The sequence below is a fragment of the Pocillopora verrucosa genome, chromosome 10 (genome assembly GCF_036669915.1).
Source record: "Pocillopora verrucosa isolate sample1 chromosome 10, ASM3666991v2, whole genome shotgun sequence".
Classification (NCBI taxonomy): domain Eukaryota; kingdom Metazoa; phylum Cnidaria; class Anthozoa; order Scleractinia; family Pocilloporidae; genus Pocillopora; species Pocillopora verrucosa.
In genome coordinates this window covers 8,913,449-8,932,487 of record NC_089321.1, presented here as the reverse complement: position 1 = coordinate 8,932,487, position 19,039 = coordinate 8,913,449, and the positions used below count along the sequence as shown (strand labels likewise).

General features: G+C 36.7%; 3 protein-coding genes across 4 annotated transcripts in view; all 3 read left to right on the top strand.

Annotated features, from left to right (window-relative positions):
- The first annotated feature begins 2,252 nt into the window (after positions 1-2,252).
- On the top strand, positions 2,253-15,582 carry LOC131791712 (PHD finger protein 14). The gene is made up of 26 exons (XM_059109086.2): positions 2,253-2,360; positions 3,437-3,574; positions 4,456-4,703; positions 5,478-5,551; positions 6,423-6,478; positions 6,979-7,085; positions 7,186-7,241; positions 7,486-7,597; positions 7,705-7,799; positions 8,046-8,094; positions 8,455-8,520; positions 8,698-8,766; positions 8,857-8,935; positions 9,271-9,315; positions 10,326-10,378; positions 10,935-11,013; positions 11,275-11,381; positions 11,702-11,797; positions 12,184-12,269; positions 12,430-12,561; positions 12,967-13,102; positions 13,362-13,430; positions 13,717-13,874; positions 13,960-14,014; positions 14,594-14,647; positions 14,823-15,582. Exons 1-26 carry the CDS (start codon positions 2,312-2,314, stop codon positions 15,027-15,029), a joined length of 2,475 nt encoding a protein of 824 aa, XP_058965069.2. The 5' UTR covers positions 2,253-2,311; the 3' UTR covers positions 15,030-15,582.
- An 862-nt stretch (positions 15,583-16,444) lies between these two features.
- Positions 16,445-19,039, top strand: part of LOC131791748 (peptide methionine sulfoxide reductase MsrB-like) — a 2,612-nt gene continuing 17 nt past the window's right edge. Inside the window, exons 1-5 of one of the 2 annotated variants that reach the window (XM_059109128.2) lie at positions 16,445-16,673; positions 17,253-17,341; positions 17,597-17,673; positions 18,285-18,468; positions 18,706-19,039. The exon at positions 18,706-19,039 is cut by the window's right edge and continues 17 nt beyond it. In XM_059109128.2, the coding sequence (XP_058965111.2) occupies positions 16,526-16,673; positions 17,253-17,341; positions 17,597-17,673; positions 18,285-18,468; positions 18,706-18,813 (606 nt within the window). In that variant the 5' untranslated portion in view covers positions 16,445-16,525 and the 3' untranslated portion in view covers positions 18,814-19,039. The remainder of the gene's footprint in view (positions 16,674-17,252; positions 17,342-17,596; positions 17,674-18,284; positions 18,469-18,705) is intronic. The other variant, XM_059109129.2, reaches the window with a different exon arrangement.
- LOC136283653 (uncharacterized) overlaps positions 18,889-19,039 on the top strand; it is a 3,648-nt gene continuing 3,497 nt past the window's right edge. The window contains exon 1 of the mRNA XM_066172843.1: positions 18,889-18,943. Coding sequence (XP_066028940.1) covers positions 18,889-18,943 — 55 coding nt within the window. The remainder of the gene's footprint in view (positions 18,944-19,039) is intronic.

The following is a 19,039-nucleotide window of genomic DNA, read 5'->3' as shown; positions in this document are numbered from 1 at the left end:
CTAACTACACCTCTAGCTTGTAGCACAAGCAAGTTTTAATTAGTGTCTACGTGCAGGGCCAGTCAATGTCAAAGAACGCTCTCTGGCAGTCAAAAAGTGTTTGTTTGACGAAAAGCTGGAAGGAGAGCGGAGTCGAAAAACTAGAGGAAGGAGCAATAGAACAAGAGTAATTCTAAAGTTTCACAATGCGATTGAAGTAGGAGGCCTGAAAGTGCTCGTTTCACAGATTGGTGTTTTTAAATTAAAGGAGCTGCTCAGCCTAGTACAGCCGTGAGAAATAAAGTTTGTGAAACTACAGACATCAAGGTGAATATGATTAAAGAAGCACTTATAAAAGAATACCAAGTCTTTCACTTCTCTGTCGTAGATAAGAGGGAGTAAGTCCAGGGTAATAAGTCTATCTCTGTAGGACATCTCACCAATCCGGGTTTGTAAGATCCATCTGGTAGCGCGCCGCTGCACTCACTCGACTTGTGCCTTCAGGGAAACCTGAGCAGGCGACCAGACTTGAGTAGCGTAGCAGAGTTGTGACTTGACTAGCGATAAGTATAGCGCGCACCGGGTAGACACGTCAGTTAGTAATGGACATGTCCGCTTTAGGAGCCCACGGAGCTTGTTATCTCAAGTGGTGATGGTATATATATAAGAGTGCCAGACAACGTACCCGTAATTGTAACTTTTAGATCTTTTTCCACGGACACTCGCACAAGTTGTGTGTTGTTTAGGGTGTATTCGTAAATCAAGGGAGTTTTCATCCGCGTCACAGTAAGCGTTGTGCATTTCTAGGTGTTGAAGTTGATGTTATTTCCCTTTGACCGGTCATTCACGTTTGCTAGAGTGGTCTGCAGAGACAGACAATCGCTGACGGAGCTGGACGTTTTTATGCAGCTTGGTGTCATCAGCGTATAGCGCTGCCCTCATCCCGCCTACAGTTTCACCCGGGAGATCGTTAATAAAGATCGTGAACAATAATGGCCCTAACAGGCTCCCTTGCAGGACGCCGGAAGTAACCGGGGCCCATTGCGATGCAGCGCCGTCCAAAACTACCCTTTGAGCTCGACCCGTTAAATAATCAGCGAACCATGCAAGTAATTGTCCCGAGACCCCATACGCCCTTAGCTTGGTCGAGAGAATGGTATGATCGACTGAGTCGAATACTTTCGCAAAATCCAAGTAAATCACATTAGTTTGAATGTTCTTATCCTACTAAGTAGTAGATAACATTTTTCGTTCAGCTCTGCAGGTTTTCTACGATCGCTTGAGCACTTAAGTGGTATCTTCGGCCTATTTCGGAGTAAGAATTTAAAAGAAAATTAAGAAAATTCGTTTTACAGCATTTTTATACTTATTAGATGACAAACCGATCCTTAATTTCATTTTTGATGTGCCTAATCCTTCGCCCTTCAGGAACAAATAAATCTTATGCAAACTGAATCGTTACAGCAATTGAAAAACGATTTCGATCACATACGTTCAATAGAATAGCAACGGGAACTCAAAATTTCTTCCATCCATTTTTACACATTTCTGTATATCTGTGTATAGCTCTGTTAAGCAGTGTATGGCTCTGTGTAGCTGTGTATAGCCCTGTATAGCCCTATAGTCCTGTATAGGTATGTATAGCTCTATTTAGCTGCGTATTGTGTGCGTATAGCTGTGTATAGCCCTGTATAGCTATGTATAGCCCTGTATAGCTGTGTATAGCCCTGTATAGCTGTGTATAGCCCTGTATAGCTGTGTATAGTCTCGTATAGCTGTATATAGCCCTGTAGAGCTGTGTATAGCTGTGTATAGCTATGTATATCTCTGCATAGCTGTGTATAGCTGTTTATAGCTGTGTATAGCCCTGTTTAGCTGTGTATAGCCCTGTATAGCTGTGTATAGGCCTGTATAACGGTGTATAGTTGTGTATAGCTCTGTATAGCTGTGTATAACCTTGGATAGCTGTGTTTGATTCTGTCTAGGTGTATATAGCCCTGTATAGATGTGCATAGCTCTGTATAGCTGCTTATACCTCTGTATAGCCCTGTATAGCTGTGTATAGCCCTGTAGAGCTGTGTATAGCCCTGTAGAGCTGTTTATAGCCGTATCTAGCCTTGTTTAGCCCTGTATGTGTGTGTAGGGTGTTGTATGTAAAGCACATTATATGTATTTAAAGTATAGGACATAATATGTATTGAGGACATAATAATAGCCCATACATGATGTTCCTACCCTATTTCCGCCCGTGTTTACCCTCGGGCGCCCGTTACGTTGGTCACGCAATAGTACCTAGTAACTAGTCCTTACGTGTAATTAACATTCAATCAATATGGCGGATAAAGAAGCGTTAGAGAAGGACACCTTTCTAAAGTCAATTTGTAAGTATTTTCTATCCATGACTATTTTATGTAAGCGAAGTAGTGTAAAATGGTTAATTGGTAATATAGAAGTAAGGAGGCTGATTGTTTCTGTCGGATTTTATTGTCACAATTCGTAATTTGGACATCCATGTGTCAAAGTGATTATGCCGCTGTACATCGGTAAACGGAATGAAAGATAAATGAACTGGGAAACCCGCTGCCATACAATTACCTTATCTGGTCATATGGTTATGAGACTCTTTATGTAACACAACCAAAGAAGGAAGAACGTTTGAAAGTTAATTGTCTCTAGGTATTACATGTCTCTGATGTAAATGTGACAGATAGCAGCCTGGTACCAAATTTGCAAACAGTGACAAATAACGGAAACAATGTCAAGAAAGGAAGAGTGTTATTTTCATGAGTATTTAGTTGAGTCTGTCAGTTTTGAATAAAGGGTGCTTTTATGATTATGAAGCTGAAACATGAGTTCTTTTGCTACCTTTAGTACACTATTTATGGGATCGGGATTTGACCAGAAAGTGCTAAATGTCTTGGATTTGGTATTTGACTGCTCCCTTGGAGCTGAGAATCACCTGGGTATGGGATTAGGGATATGACTGTATGTCAGAAATTTGAAAAAATGGTCATTACCCCAGTAAACTGACTAATTGCCTAAGGGAATCAACTGAGCAAATTTTAGCAAGTGTCAGGATCATAGTGACATGCACTAAACTGTTCCTACTGAATGGGGTGTCAATCTATCACAGGTTAACCAAAAAAATGCTCTCAGATATCCTGCTGGGTTAAAGTATTTGTGTCCCACCCTGTCCTGAGGGAAGCTTCTATTCAAAGTTCTGATCATATCTACCGTAGTAAGTTCTCTCTGAAATAATTTTTTCTTCAATGTTGGTGGTGAAGTGCCCTTAATAGAAAAGATCTGTATGCTTATAAATGTCAATTTCCCTCTCATTCTTTTGGGAGTGGAAGACCCATAAATTTATTTTGCTTGCCACAGTGTTGGGAAGATTAGATCAGGGAATGCTTGTGATAAAATAGTGTTGAATGTAAAAAGTATTTGCTTTATTTGTCAGTAAACAGAGGTCCAAACAAGAGGCAGATAAAACCAGCTGGTAACAATTCTCTCCTTCAATTGGCTCTTGGAGAGGACAGTGAAGACAGTGAAGAGGATGCAGATTTTGAGCTTAATGATGATGAAGATGATGATGAAGGTGCTGATATCCCTCAGACTCCTTTAAGTCTCTTTGATTTTGATCGAAGGGTTTAACAGATCTCGTTTTGGTATTTTATGGTTTTTTCCTATCATTTTTCTTAAAATTGTCCCATTTCCTCAATACAAAAGTACAATTTTGTTGTTGAGCATTACCCTGAATTTGTCTTTTTGCTAAATTTTGTATTTTGTTCCTTTCAGTGATATGTGATAAGTGATTCCATTTTGTTCTTGTTTTGGATCTTTTGGAAGGAGAGCATTTTAGACCCAGGCTATTGTTTTTTCTTATCTAAACAGAATCTAGCAGAACAAAGCTGTGGTGAAAGCAGGCAGAGTTTGCAAAATTTTTTGCCTTTCATCAAACATCATTGTGACGTGATCCATTTTTTTTTTTTCATTGAAATTCCTCATTAAACTTGGTTAGGCAGCATCTTTCTTTTTAGCTTTGTTTTAGAATCCTACTCAAACCTTCTTAATTTTGAAGTCATTGGATCTCAATAGCTCATATGAAAGTCAGTATTAGAAAGGAAATTGAAACTTATGAATGAATACAAAGAATATCACAAAGGTAAATTGGCTCAGGCAAATTCTGGGAAAAACAATCTAATCATACCAGAACTAACAATAGTTGAAGCTTTCAATTCCTCAATAAAATGAGAGAATTTCTTACCCTACATTTTCAGCTTATCACATCAATGTTTTAACAACACCATCTGCCAAACTCATGGATGATGTTTGCCCTTATGCAGTATTTAATATGCTGCATTTTGGCTGCCTCTACGCCTTAACTTACCTTTTAAATAATGATTAATTGATTGATTGATAATTTCTGAAAATCAAGCCTAGTGATTTGCCCAGTTGTAATTGCATGTTATTCATCAGGAGGTTCTGGTTCAGATGAAGAGACTGATATAACAGAACAGCAAGATAAAGGTCAAGTCACCAAAAAAGTACAAGAAGTAAGCGAAGATGATGATGATGAAAATGACGTTGACGACGACGACGATGATGATGATGATGATGAAGATGGAAGTGAATCCTTGACAGCTGTCAGTGCTCTTACTGTAGGTGACTTGATAGAAGTTATGAAAACCAAGGCTAAAGCTGTCACCAGTCAGCCAAGCTCAGTGGTAAATCAATTTAAAATTCTATCAGTTCTATTACATGCAAAGGGGCATCAGAGGCTAGATTCAAATCCAATTTTATTTAATTTATTTTTTGTTGAAATATCCTGTAATTACTTTTGCTAATTAAATTATTATTTCTTTAAGAAATGTGATAAACAAACCACAAAATATAGTTAGCAAATGATATGACCACCCCCAAGCAAACTAGGCAAACTACACATATAATGAATGTATATTTGTTTGTAATCATAAATCCCTCATAATCATGTATTCTGTAGTAACTGTTGTTGAATATTTGTCTCAGATGAAACAGTTTGTACCTATTGTTAATGCTAAATTTTCTTTTCTCTTAATCCTGATTATGAGACAGTTAATAGACATTTAAGAAACAAAGGAAATTGAGGGATCAAATAATAGTATGCAAAGTTTTACCTGAAATTATTAATTCTAGCATTCACATACTCTCATCAAGGTTTAGATTTTATAACAAAAGGCTAAATTAATGCACTAACAAAAGATCAATATTTGCTTGAAAGCCTCATTTATGACCAATTGATAATTGTTTGAGTCTCTTTTGTATTTAAAATACTTGCAATAACTTGTGGCATGATATTCACAGCCTTCTTGTAATTGATCCCCTAATAAACTAAAAACAGAATCCTGTAAGGCTTTTCATACTATTTTCTGAATGTAATTACTTCAAATAATCCATGATCAATCAAAGTCTGTTTAGGAGTCAACGGTTTTATTAATCAGTTTCAAACATTTTTCCTGCAGGCCTCCAGTGAAGTTTCAGCTTCATCCAAGAAGGTGGACATATTAATTTGTGGAATCTGCCTGGATGACATTAGGTAAGTGAATACTTTTGAAAGACTTTGATACTTTAGCTTTTAGTATTTTTTGCTTATTAAATTAAAATTCTCAAAAGCTGATAATAAACAACATGTAGTACTGTTGTTACATTTTCACTCTTCCACGTATAATTAATGTAGAGTTATTGTCGACATTTGACTTCATTTTGAGTTGATGTTTGTAATAACAATGTTTGTATAGATAATATGGGTAGTAAGGACTCTCCATGATTAAGGTAAGTTTCCAAGAGCACTGTTTAACATACTGGTACCAAGTTTTCAAAACAGATGAAATTTAAAACTTCTTGAAAAGTATTTCTAACTGAGATGAAAAGGTTTAGGAAAAAGATGGAAAATTGTGATGAAATCATAGATTGAGGAAATGAACTTTCATTCTGTATAATTCCCATTAAGTGTTTAATTACCTTGCTTCAAGGGGTTTTATGCAAACCAAGGTTAATTGTGAGGTGATATCATAGAAGAATAAAACCACCAATGGTAAATGAACCAGGTTTGCAACAAAGCTGTGTATTAAAGCTGGTAATATGTGGATTAATAATTTTTGTTTGCTGCTTTGTTCAAAGCTTATTCCACTTCCAATAACTGGAACCTTGGCTTGTTCAAATTTTATGAACTGATATGAACCAAAATCAATGTCTGTTTTATTTTTGTTTTACATATATATTGTAATTATATCCTTGGTATTTTTAATCATTTGATCTCAACTCCCTAAAAATCAAATCTTCAGTTTCCCCTGAAGGTTTCAATAAGATAGAGATGATTATAGTTACCATTGAAATAAAGTTGTACATTGAATTTCACAATTATTTTGTATTTATTTCTAACACAATCTTTTTCAAATGTATTACAGTGATGAAGGGGATGAAATAGTGGAATGTGATAACTGTGGAATCACTGTTCATGAGGGTAACAATCCATTACTGTCATTGCTTTTCCTTTGTGCACCTGGCCATAACTTAAATACTAGAGGATGAAAAGTTGACAAGAGTCTGTCAATGGTAAACTGATATTCCCAAAATGAGTTGCCTATTAAATGGTTCCACACAATTACATAAAAGTGGTCAGGGGAAAAACTCTCTGAGGTCAAGGAGAAAGCTGTAACTGTTTTTATTAAAAATGTTGAAAAAGGTCACTAAAAATGTCTTTTTTTACCTTTCTGATTTTTTGGCTGCAAAAATGTCACTTGTGAAAAATTTTGTCAATGAATGGAAAGGATGCTTGTGAAGGGAGTTTGGATTAAAAAAATACTGTAAGTTGCATCAGAAAGAAATTTATATCTATCAGGGAAAGTCAGAATAAGGCAAGGAATTTTGAAAAGTGAAGTGATGTATAGTCTAGTTATCAGTGAAAACTAATCTGTAGCACTGGTAAGCAGCTGCCTTGATATAATGTGATTGTTGTGATAGGTTGCTATGGTATCAATGATGAAGACAGTGACTCTGGAAAAAGTAATGATACAGACTCACCTACAGAACTGTGGTTTTGCGATGCCTGCAAACTGGGAGTTCAACCAGTGAGTAATCAACACTTTATCTTCTTTAACTTGTGTTATGCAAAACATATGTTTTAATTGTTTTTATTTCATTCTTATTGTTACCTTATGTTGTTAATAGGACTGCGAGTTGTGCCCAAATCTTGGTGGAATTTTCAAAGAAACAGACACAGGCCAGTAAGTTGAGAAGAGTAGTGATTTCATATTATTATAGTTTGTATGATCTTAGGATTCTTTTTGTTTTGCTCAGAAGGGAATGTAAGTTGATAAATTGATGTTAATGTTTCCTATGAAGGATTGTATAACTGTCAATGAAAAAACTCCTCTTTCGACGGGTCATTGCAGTAAGCAGTATCACTACATGCAGTGAGATGTAAACCATTAAGTATGTAATGCTCTTTGAATGTTGTATGTCCAACAGATGGGTTCATTTGCTGTGCGCTCTCTATACCCCAGATGTGGCATTTGTTAAACCTGAGCAGCTTCAGTGCGTCACACTATCAGAAGTTCCTCCTTACAAGTGGGGTGCAAAGGTAAATAATTGCAGCAGTAGAAAGATCAACGGAAAAGTGTGATCCCTGAAAAGAAGTTATGACTGGTTCAATATATTGTGAGCTTTATTCACTTTTGGCCTCCGTAGGATTGTACTCTCTGTGAAGATGAGCGGTTTTGCAGGACGGGGGTGTGCATTGAATGTGATGCTGGAATGTGCAGGACATACTTCCATGTCACATGGTAACTAACACAATACAATGTGCTGCAATGTCAAGAAACCAAACCTTAGTACTTCTCACTATAAAGTGACTTCAAAATGGTTTTTGTTCCTCTTGATTCTATCAAAAATTGTATGTTGATTTAACCACTGACCATATTTTTTCAGAATATTATAACAATATCTTATTTATATCAAATGTCTTATTTATATTTGCATTTTAGATCAATGCTAAAACAACATCAAATGCTTATTTTTATTCTCATTAGTGCCCAGATGTATGGACTTTTGTCAGATGTTCCAGAAGAATGTGATGAGGTACAAAAATGCTCTTTAAATATTCTTCATAATTCAATGAAGAGGTGAGGGAAAAACAAGTTTGAATTTCATGAAAATCCTTAATGCTAGTAAATGTAATAATTAGTGACTGAGTTGTACTCTCAGGTAGCTTACTACTGGTTTATTATATTCTTAGATATGATAGATAGATGGTGGTGTTTTGTAGGTTTTTGTAAGTTGTAGTTCTGTGTACTTTATTTTCACAGGATGTTGCAGATCCTCTATTTGTGCATTCTCAGGTAGCTTACAACTGGTATATTATTTTCTTAGATATGAAAAAAGATGGTGGTGTTTTGTAGGTTTTTGTAAGTTGTAGTTCTGTGTACTTTATTTTCACAGGATGTTGCAGATCCTCTATTTGCGCATTGCAGGTTGCATGCAGATAAAAAAACAACTGCAAACAGGGTAAGATCACACCAAAAATTGTGGAATTTGCTGCTATGAATGAAGAGCAAACATAATTCATAATTAGCTCAAGTAAAAGACTCAAAACACACCTACATTTTGTACAGAACATTACTTTTAATTACTGAGTGATAAATGTGAGCTTCTGTCTTGTCATAATGCTTTCTCCTTTCCTAGAGACGCCAATGGCTAGCATACCAGTCACGCTACAAAAAAGCAAGTGAAAGGCGGTCAGCAGAGGACAAGGTATGTTAAAGCTATTTCCCTTTCAAATGGAATATTTCCAAGTAATTCAGAAGGACTGCTTTCAATGATGAGTTCTTTCTTTTTTGACAGGAAAGAGTGAAACACTGTTTGGCTAGCATCCGTCAAGAATTTCAGGCAAAGCGAATGAAAAATCTCACAAAAGTTTTCAGTAAGTGTTCCAAAGCAGTGTCCATACAGTATATTTTTTATTTCAAACAAGCATATAGTACCACGCCTATTTTATGTAAGATTGGAGAAATGTCAACATCAATGTGTCAAAGATAGGTTTGTTTCTCATTGAGACATCTTTTATCAAAGAAGTGTTCAAAATTACTTGAGGAGGCTTCCAGCTCATTAATTGTCTTGTGGGTGAATTTGGATTATATAGGTGAAAAAAAAACCTCAAATTGTGAAATAAGTGATTGTTAGCATTTGAGAAATTGGAATTTTTTCTTACTCAAATTTGTGTTCTTTTAAAACATGTTTTTCTTTTTTCTTTCAAAGCTCCCTCAGAAAAAATTCCTCGACTACTGAGCACATGTCCAGGAGGTGAGAGAAGCCATCTTAATAATAGCATATATGTATATATAAATATTGAGTTAGGGAAAAAACAGAGACCACCCTTTCATACCGACAAGCCTGTTTATATATATATTCCCTTAGAATGCACAGGCTGTCAGCTGAAGGCTTAACACGAAATTATCACTTGAGCGTTTGTTTAACAAGGGTTAGTTTTGCTGATTCAGATAGAAATTGTGCAAAGCATTTGCATATAGCATATTTGATTGATAATTTTGTTTTTACCTTGTGATGGCTCTTATGGTATGGCTTTCAATCACTGCCAAAATGCAAGTTTTATTTTCAACACTCAAGTTTCATTTTCAACAGCCAAGTTTCATAATTCAACATACAAGTTTTATTTTCAACATTCTAGTTTTATTTTCACCATTCAACATCTATTTTCAACATTCAAGTTTTGATTTGAACTTCACACTTGGCTGAGTCGTTTATGCCATACAAAATTATCCCCTGATTCCATGACATATTTGCAAGAAAGCAATACTGAAATGCTGTGATTGGTACAAGATATCCAAATGCTGTGATATGATTGGTGCAAGACACATACCTTAAGGCAGCAATCTGATTGTTGTGAGATGCATACCCCTATGTGGCAATCTGATTGGTGCTCAATACATACACTTATGAAGCAATCTGATTGATGCAAGATACTTCCCCTAATGCGGGAAACTGATTGGTGCAAGCAAAATACCACTCCACACACTAACATAGAGTTATTTTTTTATTTATTTCTTTTAGATAACTCAAAAATGACTCTTGTAGGCATAACATGTCTCTGTTTCTTAATGCGTTACTCCTAATACCTTTCAGTATTACCCAAATAAGACTGCTCAATCATTTATAGAAGAGGTTGGATATTTTACTACAGGCTGACAGAACCACATGGCACTTATAATTTTGATACTGTCTTTATAGTTAGTCAGGTTGATCCAAAAACATATGAGAAGCTTGACATTTTCTATTTTAAATTAATTTTCCAGCATGTCGTCAGCTTTTCAAGAAAGCACAACTATTGGGCTACACTACAGGGCAGGTACTGTTACAATAATTAGCATTTAAAGGTCTCATGCTAAACCACAAAATAGGTACTGGGTAGACTGGGGTAAATAGTTACTGGGTAGACTGATTTCAGAACATAACGGTGCAACAACTTTAACAACTTTATTTTTTATTTGTACCCAACAGTTATACGTAAATTACTGCTATTATAAACAATATAGATGATACAAGTTACCCTTAATTAGAAAGATAGGGCGGCCACACTTAAGTGATCAATTGATAGATATTAGTGCTACGTACCACTCAAACACACACACACACACACGCATCTACATAAAACAAAAAGAAGCAGAAAACGAAGTAAATAACAGGAGACGTTCCAATGTTTCATCTGTCTCCTTCCAGTCAGTCGAGCTCATAACTCAATATACTATTCCTTCTCCAGAAACGAAATGTTAGTGGGTAGTGCGTGCATTGTTTGACGTTTGGATAGTAAGTTTAGGAAGGTCAAACTCCACAGTTGTAGTGTAATTTTGTTCATAACTGTGTTGCCTTTCCTGACACGTGGGAATTATCACTTTATCTTTCAGAGCCAGGGTGTCATGAATGTTCGTCGCAAGTGGTTTGTTCAACCAGCTCTCACTAGCGAATTTGTGAACTATTACCATGGTAACATCGTTGTTTGTTTCCTTTAACTTTTTAGTCTCCCGTTATTTTGTGTTCCTTCACTTTTATGAGCATAATTCAATTTCGACTGCATTTGCCGCAAGTTCTGTCTTTCATCTGATGAAACCTTTCGAAATAATAGCAATTATAGTACTTTCAAGTGCTGTCCTTATGCCAAGTGTACCTTTTTTTTGTAGTTCTTTGGTTATTCCCTTTCTTAAGGTCATAGTATTATCGTTACTCTTCGTGTATCGTCTTTCCCAGATCGAAGTGCCAGATTGAAGGAGATGCAGGAGCGCCAAGACGAACTGAGACTGAATAACAAGCGATTGCAGCAAGAGGAACAAAATTTAAGAGAAAAGTATCAAGCGGTAAAGCACTTGATGTTTTTTAGAGAGTTGCTGCCTTAAATGGTTTGTCAATTTCATGAGTTTAAAGTTTAGTTATCATTAAAGATCTTCGTATGGTTTTGATACTATGTAGAAACAATGGTTTATGGATATGACGAGGGTACATTGTTTTGTTTTCTTTCTTTAAATAACATTTAATAAAGACAGCATCATCAGTAAATAAATTTAGTCGAACTTTCGAAAAAGACAAACTTTAAAATTCTATCAAACACCGTGTTAATGCTATTCACTTTATTTTACGTTTGGTTTTTTAGTTCTGTTTGTTTCTTTTTTTAATCTAGTTAACGGAAAGCGTTCAATGTCTGGCTGAAGAAGTCCAGGAGAGAAGAGACGAATCATTAGAACTTCACCATGTTCTGTGCAAGTTGGCTGCAAATGTAGGACAACGTACTTCGTGCGTCTTATAAATCATTAGAACTTCACCATGTTCTTTTCAAGTTAGGTGCAAATATTGGAAACCGTAGTTGATTTTTCCTATTCATTCTGTTTTCTTGTTTACCTCCTTCTGTAGTTGGAAAGGAAAGGGAAATATATATATTTTTTTCCTTCAATCATGAATAAGATTAATCAGGACTTGTTAGTGTTAGAGGACAGACCTATGCTCCTTATCATGAATCGTGAATTTTACTATTTATTTGTTGAAGTAAGCAAGAAAGAAGCTCAGCGTTTACGTTATTTTGATATTGATATTGAACCAGTCATTTCTTTTATTCTGATAACTACAGACCGCATAGCAACTTTTTTACTGTGTTTTTTATTTCAGGAGTTAGCTAAGCCACCCTTATTAGAACTCAAAAAGCCGAAACACTCAGCATCGCAGACGAGGATTAAGTCACTTAAACTGAACGTGTAGGTCAACGTACTCCATAGTATGATTTCCTTGGTAGATTAGGTTGCGAATACACAGATAAAAGCATGCGCATTAAGCACTTCAGACAAATTTAGCTCTCTTAGTGGCTCCCTTCATTTGATGAGCATCTGTATGTATTTGTTGTGGGTTATATTTCAGTTGTGCGACGTGTAAAACAACAGAGAATCAACATCAGCTGGTGCAGTGTGACACGTGTCATCATCATTATCATCTTGGATGTGTCGATCCACCTCTAACACGCATGCCCAAGCGTTCAGCCAAGTGTTTGTGGTAGGTTATGAGAGCGACAGTTTGGAGACTGAGATTAGGGGGGAGGGTCAAGCTTCACCATGTTTAAAGTGAAAAGCGTTTGATATCTAGGGACCTTTGTATTAACTTTATTCTTACTTCTACCACATACTCATGACTACCCTTGCTACAGATGATTAATTCCTTTCAGTAGTTCTTTTAAGGACCACTTATCTGTGTGTGTTCCGCGTCAGTTACGGAGTCACAATTTCAGTAGCTGCATAACTGATCGCAAGTTAACTTTCTTGTCTTTCTTGACTTTCTTGTCGCTCTCCTAAAGAGAGCGATGTCGAGAGAAACGAATACGGTACAAGAGCTTTGGCCAAACCCTCTGCATAAGTATTTGCGCTCTAAACCGTGAGAATGATATGTATCTTGTGTCAACAGGCAATGTTCAGAGTGTGACCCAAGTGAAGATGATGAAGAAATGGAAGTAGATCCACAGGACACCACACCCATCTCTCAAGCGCGCCACAGACGGGTCATCAAAGAGCCGAGCAAATTTACTCCTGACAAGGGAGAGGTAAGGCCTAGTACTCGTAAGTGTTGTTTAATCATGCTCTCTTTTTCTTATTAGCTTAAGTGTCACAATCAAAATAATGGAGATAAACCACTAAAAAGAGAAAATGGAGAACTTTTTTCTTATTTCTATTTGCAGTGTAAGGTTTATTATACACAAGACATATTCGTATAGGAAATCAAGCAAATAATAGCTCTGGTGACCGGACCGATATCGATAATGGGTGACAGCACTTATTACATCTGGTTTTCCTCTTTTTAAGGCAAAAAAGCGGAAACTGAAGACGGCCAAACGGAAAAATCCCACAGCACAAGCCGAAGATGTGAGCAAAGTGAGTGTTTACTGATTTAGGTTTAATTTGTACGTTGCATTCATTATGTTCTCTCAACTTGTTGTAAAATGTGAGTATGTTCTTTTTCCACATGAAAACAAAATACATAGAAAGAATCATGGCCCAAATTCTCACTTAATACTGTATATCTTAATAAAACTGCAATGCGACCAAAACGTACTTTAACAATTAAAGGAATAACGGCAAAAATTACCAAAACTGCTTTTAGACATAAAATGTGATAAGACCTTTTTAAGTGTTGATACCTTTGGTTTGTGTTACGCAGAAACCTAAACTATCATCCGACTCAGAAGCTGCACCAAAACGAGGACGGCGGCCTGTGAGGAGAGATCCAGAGGGTGCGGACAAAAAAAAGAAGCCAGTGGATGTGCGGACTGAATGTAGCGTGTGTAAACATAGTGGAACCAATGCTAATCTTGTCAGGTATAAACCAAAATTATCCTACCGTCTTGTCATCAGGGTTTACCGTATATTCCGCGTAATTTATCGCTGTATCTTTACTTTCCAGGTGTGACAATTGTCAGCTGTGTTATCACTTTCATTGCCTTGACCCTCCAGTTAAGGTAGGTAGACTGTGATGGTAGTTCACACAATAAGAACTGGCACGTGGCCATTAGTTTGCGAGCAGCTCAAGGAGAAAAACACTAAGCCAAGAGAAACCAGTGATTTGGTGCTACATAATAGAGTATAACTGCAGAAAAATGGCGCTGGTCAAAAAGCATGACACAGAGGCCTCAGAGCCCATCAGTTGTTTCATTAACAGCTTCTTCAAATAGATAAAAGTCACATGATGCGTGTGGACAGACGTATAGTTTAAGTAACTTTATAGCGCAACATATCCTTTGCTGTGTGTAAATAGCTTTCTTACTTTTGTATTTAGGTTAACCCCAAGAACTAGTAATTGAGTTATCCAGTCATTCCTTCTGACGAAGGGCTAACGCTCGAAACCTCAACTTTGAAACTCTTTATGGTGGTCAATTTACACTATGAACGCAGTTGATAAAACCAAATGATCTATTTTTACTCTCCCACCGACGCGGCACCACAGTTTCTTCAGAAACTTACCCCCTTTAACCCCGAAACTGCCGTTCATTATCCATTGCTGTGTGTTGATAGCTTTCTTACTTTTACATCACGTGTAGGCTAATCCCAAGACTCGAGGATATCAGTGGGTATGCAAGGAATGCGATGAATCGGTAAGTCCTGATTCTTACCAAATAGTCTGCTAGCCAAAAAGGTTCTTTGTCTTCTTATCGGAGGAAAACTGAGGGAACTCAATTTGAAATAAATATTTACTTGTATGAGTCTGTGAAGGTGAATTTTATAGTAAAATAATGAGTGTGCTTAATCTTGTAACTTTTTGTCTTTAAGGAAGGGGAAAGTGAAGATATGGATATTGAAGAGTCGAACACGTCTGATGCGAAAACAGACAAAACATCGAAAGAAGGAAACGATAAACAAGAAATCAGTGAAACATACACACAAAAAGGGGAAGAAAATAAAGAAACCAGTGATGATTCTGTAGATCATTCCTCGGTAACGAGCCCTGAGGAAAAAGACAAGAAAGTTAATTTATGAAAGACTTCTTAATTATCTGAGCTCCATTTTATTTAACTTTATGAGGAAAATTTTAGAAAAATCTAGATATCTTTCAAAACTAGAGCATTGTTGTCATTTAGTTTGTTTGTTGGATGCTTTTTGATTATTAGGTTATTTTAACAATGTTCACATCTAACCGCTCTTGTAGATTCAGTCAGCAAAGAACCTTAAGACCATCAGGTCACAGAATTAAATGCGAAAGCAACTCAAAGTGATTTGATGTTACTGTTCAGCGGACCACTCTCGCGTCATTTACATTTGCTCGTATTAAACGGGTGGTCCAATGCATTGCGGGCTCCCTCTTTAAGTTTACAATTGCTAGCAATTGCTAGGCAGTATCAGCCTTTTTTTCGGTTTGTTATCAAAATTATTCCTAAGCCGTCATGACTCAGTTTTCGTTAACGTATATTACCGTAGTTGATATCTACCGTGCAAAGAAGGAAAAGAGGGGCCAGGAACATTTGGACCCAAATAAATCTTGGTGCTTGGTGTAAAGGTATGACAGCGTCCTGATTCGGTTTGTTAGAAACGCGACCAAGGCCCAGGATTTAAAATTAAACAGTAACTTTTCAGTTAGACCATGTTCTACACTTTTTCTGCTCATTAATTAGAGCGGAATTGTTTGGACGTTTTTCCGTGTTTTTTCATTGAATTACGTTTTGCTACCGCGGAGATATACCTTCGAATTTCAAGAATTTAAATACCTTGACGTATAATCAGAAAGCATGTTGATGACATTCGCATTGATGATAATTGTGGCGTGTGTTGTTTCATGAAAGCCTCATGTTAACTTCCACGCAGTTACCACAAGGAGATAAACATGTTAACTATCTAAGGCAAAAGGAAACCCAAACTCCGTTACAGGGAATGGCTTATTTTTATTGACCATGTATTTAGGGTTGTGGGAAAGCCTGTGACACCCAAGGAATACAAATATTCCGTTCCAACCAGTAAAAATTATGTGTCCCTGGGAAAAACCGCTACCAATTCCTGTGTCTCCGCAGAATGTTAATTTTGCGAGACTTTTTCCATACATCAATTCGATAAACAATTTGACAACCAGTCCAATTAAATTCTGCTCTCTTTCGCTTGTATTATCTCACTGTAGAGGCAGCAGAACCTGTTTGTTTGGAGTGCAGTTTTGATAGCAAGCAACTGAACTGTGGCATTCGTACACGAGTATGTTTTTAGTGCTATCTTTTGTTTCTACCAAGAGTAAAATATTTGGGAGCTTCTGCATCTTAAGCGCGACATTTGTTAGGATCAGCACTTTCCCCAAATAAATTAGTCCTTATGTAAATGAGCCATTGTAATTCTGGTAATATCAAAATCACTAGGGTGTTAATTTTGAAATGCAAAGAAGCCTGATAACGAGGGATTGCCTTTCTGCTATGAGATTAGACGCGCAGGGAGCTGGTATCCATTAAGCGTGAATTAAGGATAGAGTGAAGACCTGGTAATGAATAGTAACAAATATGGCGGCCACTGTGAAATTTACTTTCAAACTTTGTAGTCAAATCTGGATCAGATGGGAACGCATTGCACTTCTTGGTCGTCATACGCGAGTTACTATGAGTCACAAGGGACTTACGATATGTAATCGAGGACTATGTGTGTCCAGCGGTAAGCTGTTTGTGCTAAGCATACGGGAAAAAATAGAGAAACCGGGCGGCCATGTATAACCCAAGGTGAAAGAAAAAAAAAAACAGGCAAATAAATAAGACGTTCAAAATTTGTGTTCCTTATTGAAAACAAAATCAAACAGTACTTTCACGGGTATATACACTAAAACTTGACTTCTTAATTAATCCCAGTAGCCCTAGTTTTATGTTTTAAGTTTTGTTACTCACGGAAAAGATTCCTAACTTAAATAATTTTTTTTTTAATACTGATGTTTGAAGACCAATACTCGATGTTGGAGGACCAATGTTAACAAAGAGCAAGACCAGATTATGAGAGGCCACAACATAACACTGCCCCCCCCCCCCTCCCCCTCCACCTACTTACCTCTAAATCTGGACCATGTTTCTGTGTGTCTAAGTAGATCACAGAGGACGTCAAATGTGGTGAGAACAAAAAAAGTGGTACACAAGGTCCAGCTGAGTGGCCATCGATGTTCCTACCATATATGATATTTACATCCTCTTTCCTGGGTTTCATTTAGTATATCAGTGATGATTACATTTTTATTTCACTGTTCAGTTTCCATACAAAAGATGCCAGACACTGAATGGAAAGCAAAACTCACTCCTGAACAATTTGCCATCTGCAGACAAAAGGGAACGGAACCAGTAAGGCAAACATTATGTAAAATTAAGGGTGTTTTTAAGACAAAAACTGATGTTTACACAAGGTTGTAATTCATTTCCATAATTATTTTAAATTTTCTTCTGTAAAATATTGAATTTGGGAATTTTGAAATAACTAATTTTTTTCTGGTTTGTCGAGTATCTCTGTGTTTTATGCAGTCCTCAATTAGTGTTGGTCATGCACTAGAATAAATCTTGACACTTGAATACATTTACGTACTCAAAAATTGTTTGCAGCCATGGTCTGGTCAGTATGTTGATTTCAAAGGAAAAGGAATATACAAGTGTGTTTGCTGTGGCAGTGATCTGTTTTGGTAAGACCTTTTTTTCTTGTAACAGTCATCATTGGTTCCTCACTGCTGTAAATCATTTTTTGTTGAATGCAGTTCACTGAATTTAAGGAGGAGATCACCAGTTATAAGTGACCATCAGATGTGCTGCTATGGTTGGTTGATTATCAGTAGTTGGCATATTTCAATCCTCGCTGTCTCACTGAGTTTTCCTTTAATTGTCTGTTGCACACCACACACTTCTTCTGTTGTGTGCTTACTGATTGGTGCAGTCATGCTTGTGTATTTTCTGTTTCACCTTGTTTGATTTCACCTTTGTTTATATTGCCTTATTGATCCTTACTGTTTAAAGGTGAAAGATCAAGGTCAAAAAACTTTTACTTTTAGATATATGAAAATTCACATATTTGCACTGCGGTGGAAAGATGAAATTAGGAGATCCTCGCAGCTAAGAACACTACTGAAACACTACTGAACACTACTTTTCCTATTTACAACTACTCGTTTCAGTAGTGTTCTTAGCTGCAAGGATCTCCTAATTTCAAACTTTTACTTCTTTCCAAAGCAAGTCATGTTTGGAAATCTAATGCTTTTAATGCCTTATGCATTGTATTTTGCATGTATACTTACCACAGGGAATATTTTGTTGGTTTACACAATTCCAGCTCATCCACAAAATTTGATTCTGGCACTGGTTGGCCATCATTCCATTCTGCTATAGAAGTAACCTCTAGTGATGCAACAACACTTCAGCTTTCAGTAGCTGAAAAGCACGATTACAGCCATGGTATGATTAGAGTTGAAGTACTTTGTCAAGAGGTGAGATATTTTTTTCCAAAGTAATGAAAATGTTTACAAATTCATATATTTTACATAACAAATAAAATAAGCACACTGAACCCAGTAACTTACAGCCTGATTGGGGAGTAAACATGATCATGTTGGAAATATAATCAATAAAGAAATTAAATAACCCACCAAATGAGGGAGTAGATATATGGCAGTTGGAGGGAATTGCAACTTACAGTATTGTGTGGTTCTCATTTCTTTTCTTAGTGTGATTCTCATCTTGGTCACGTATTTCCAGACGGTCCTCCACCCACTGGGTTGCGATACTGTATCAACAGTGTATCACTGAAGTTTAATCCAAACAACAAGGAATAATAACATAGGTGTTATGATAAGCTACAGAGTTTCCATCCTGTTAAGCTGCAGTGCAATTTTCCCTCTCTTTGAAATATGGAAGAAACCAGCGAAGAACTGCCCAATTTTACTATCGGCATTGACCATTTAGGTCCTAATCCAACAAGCAACAAAAATAAAGCCGAAAAAAACTCGCAAGTTACACGTTTCTTAAATTTGTCTCGATAACTTCGGGTCTTTGACTTTT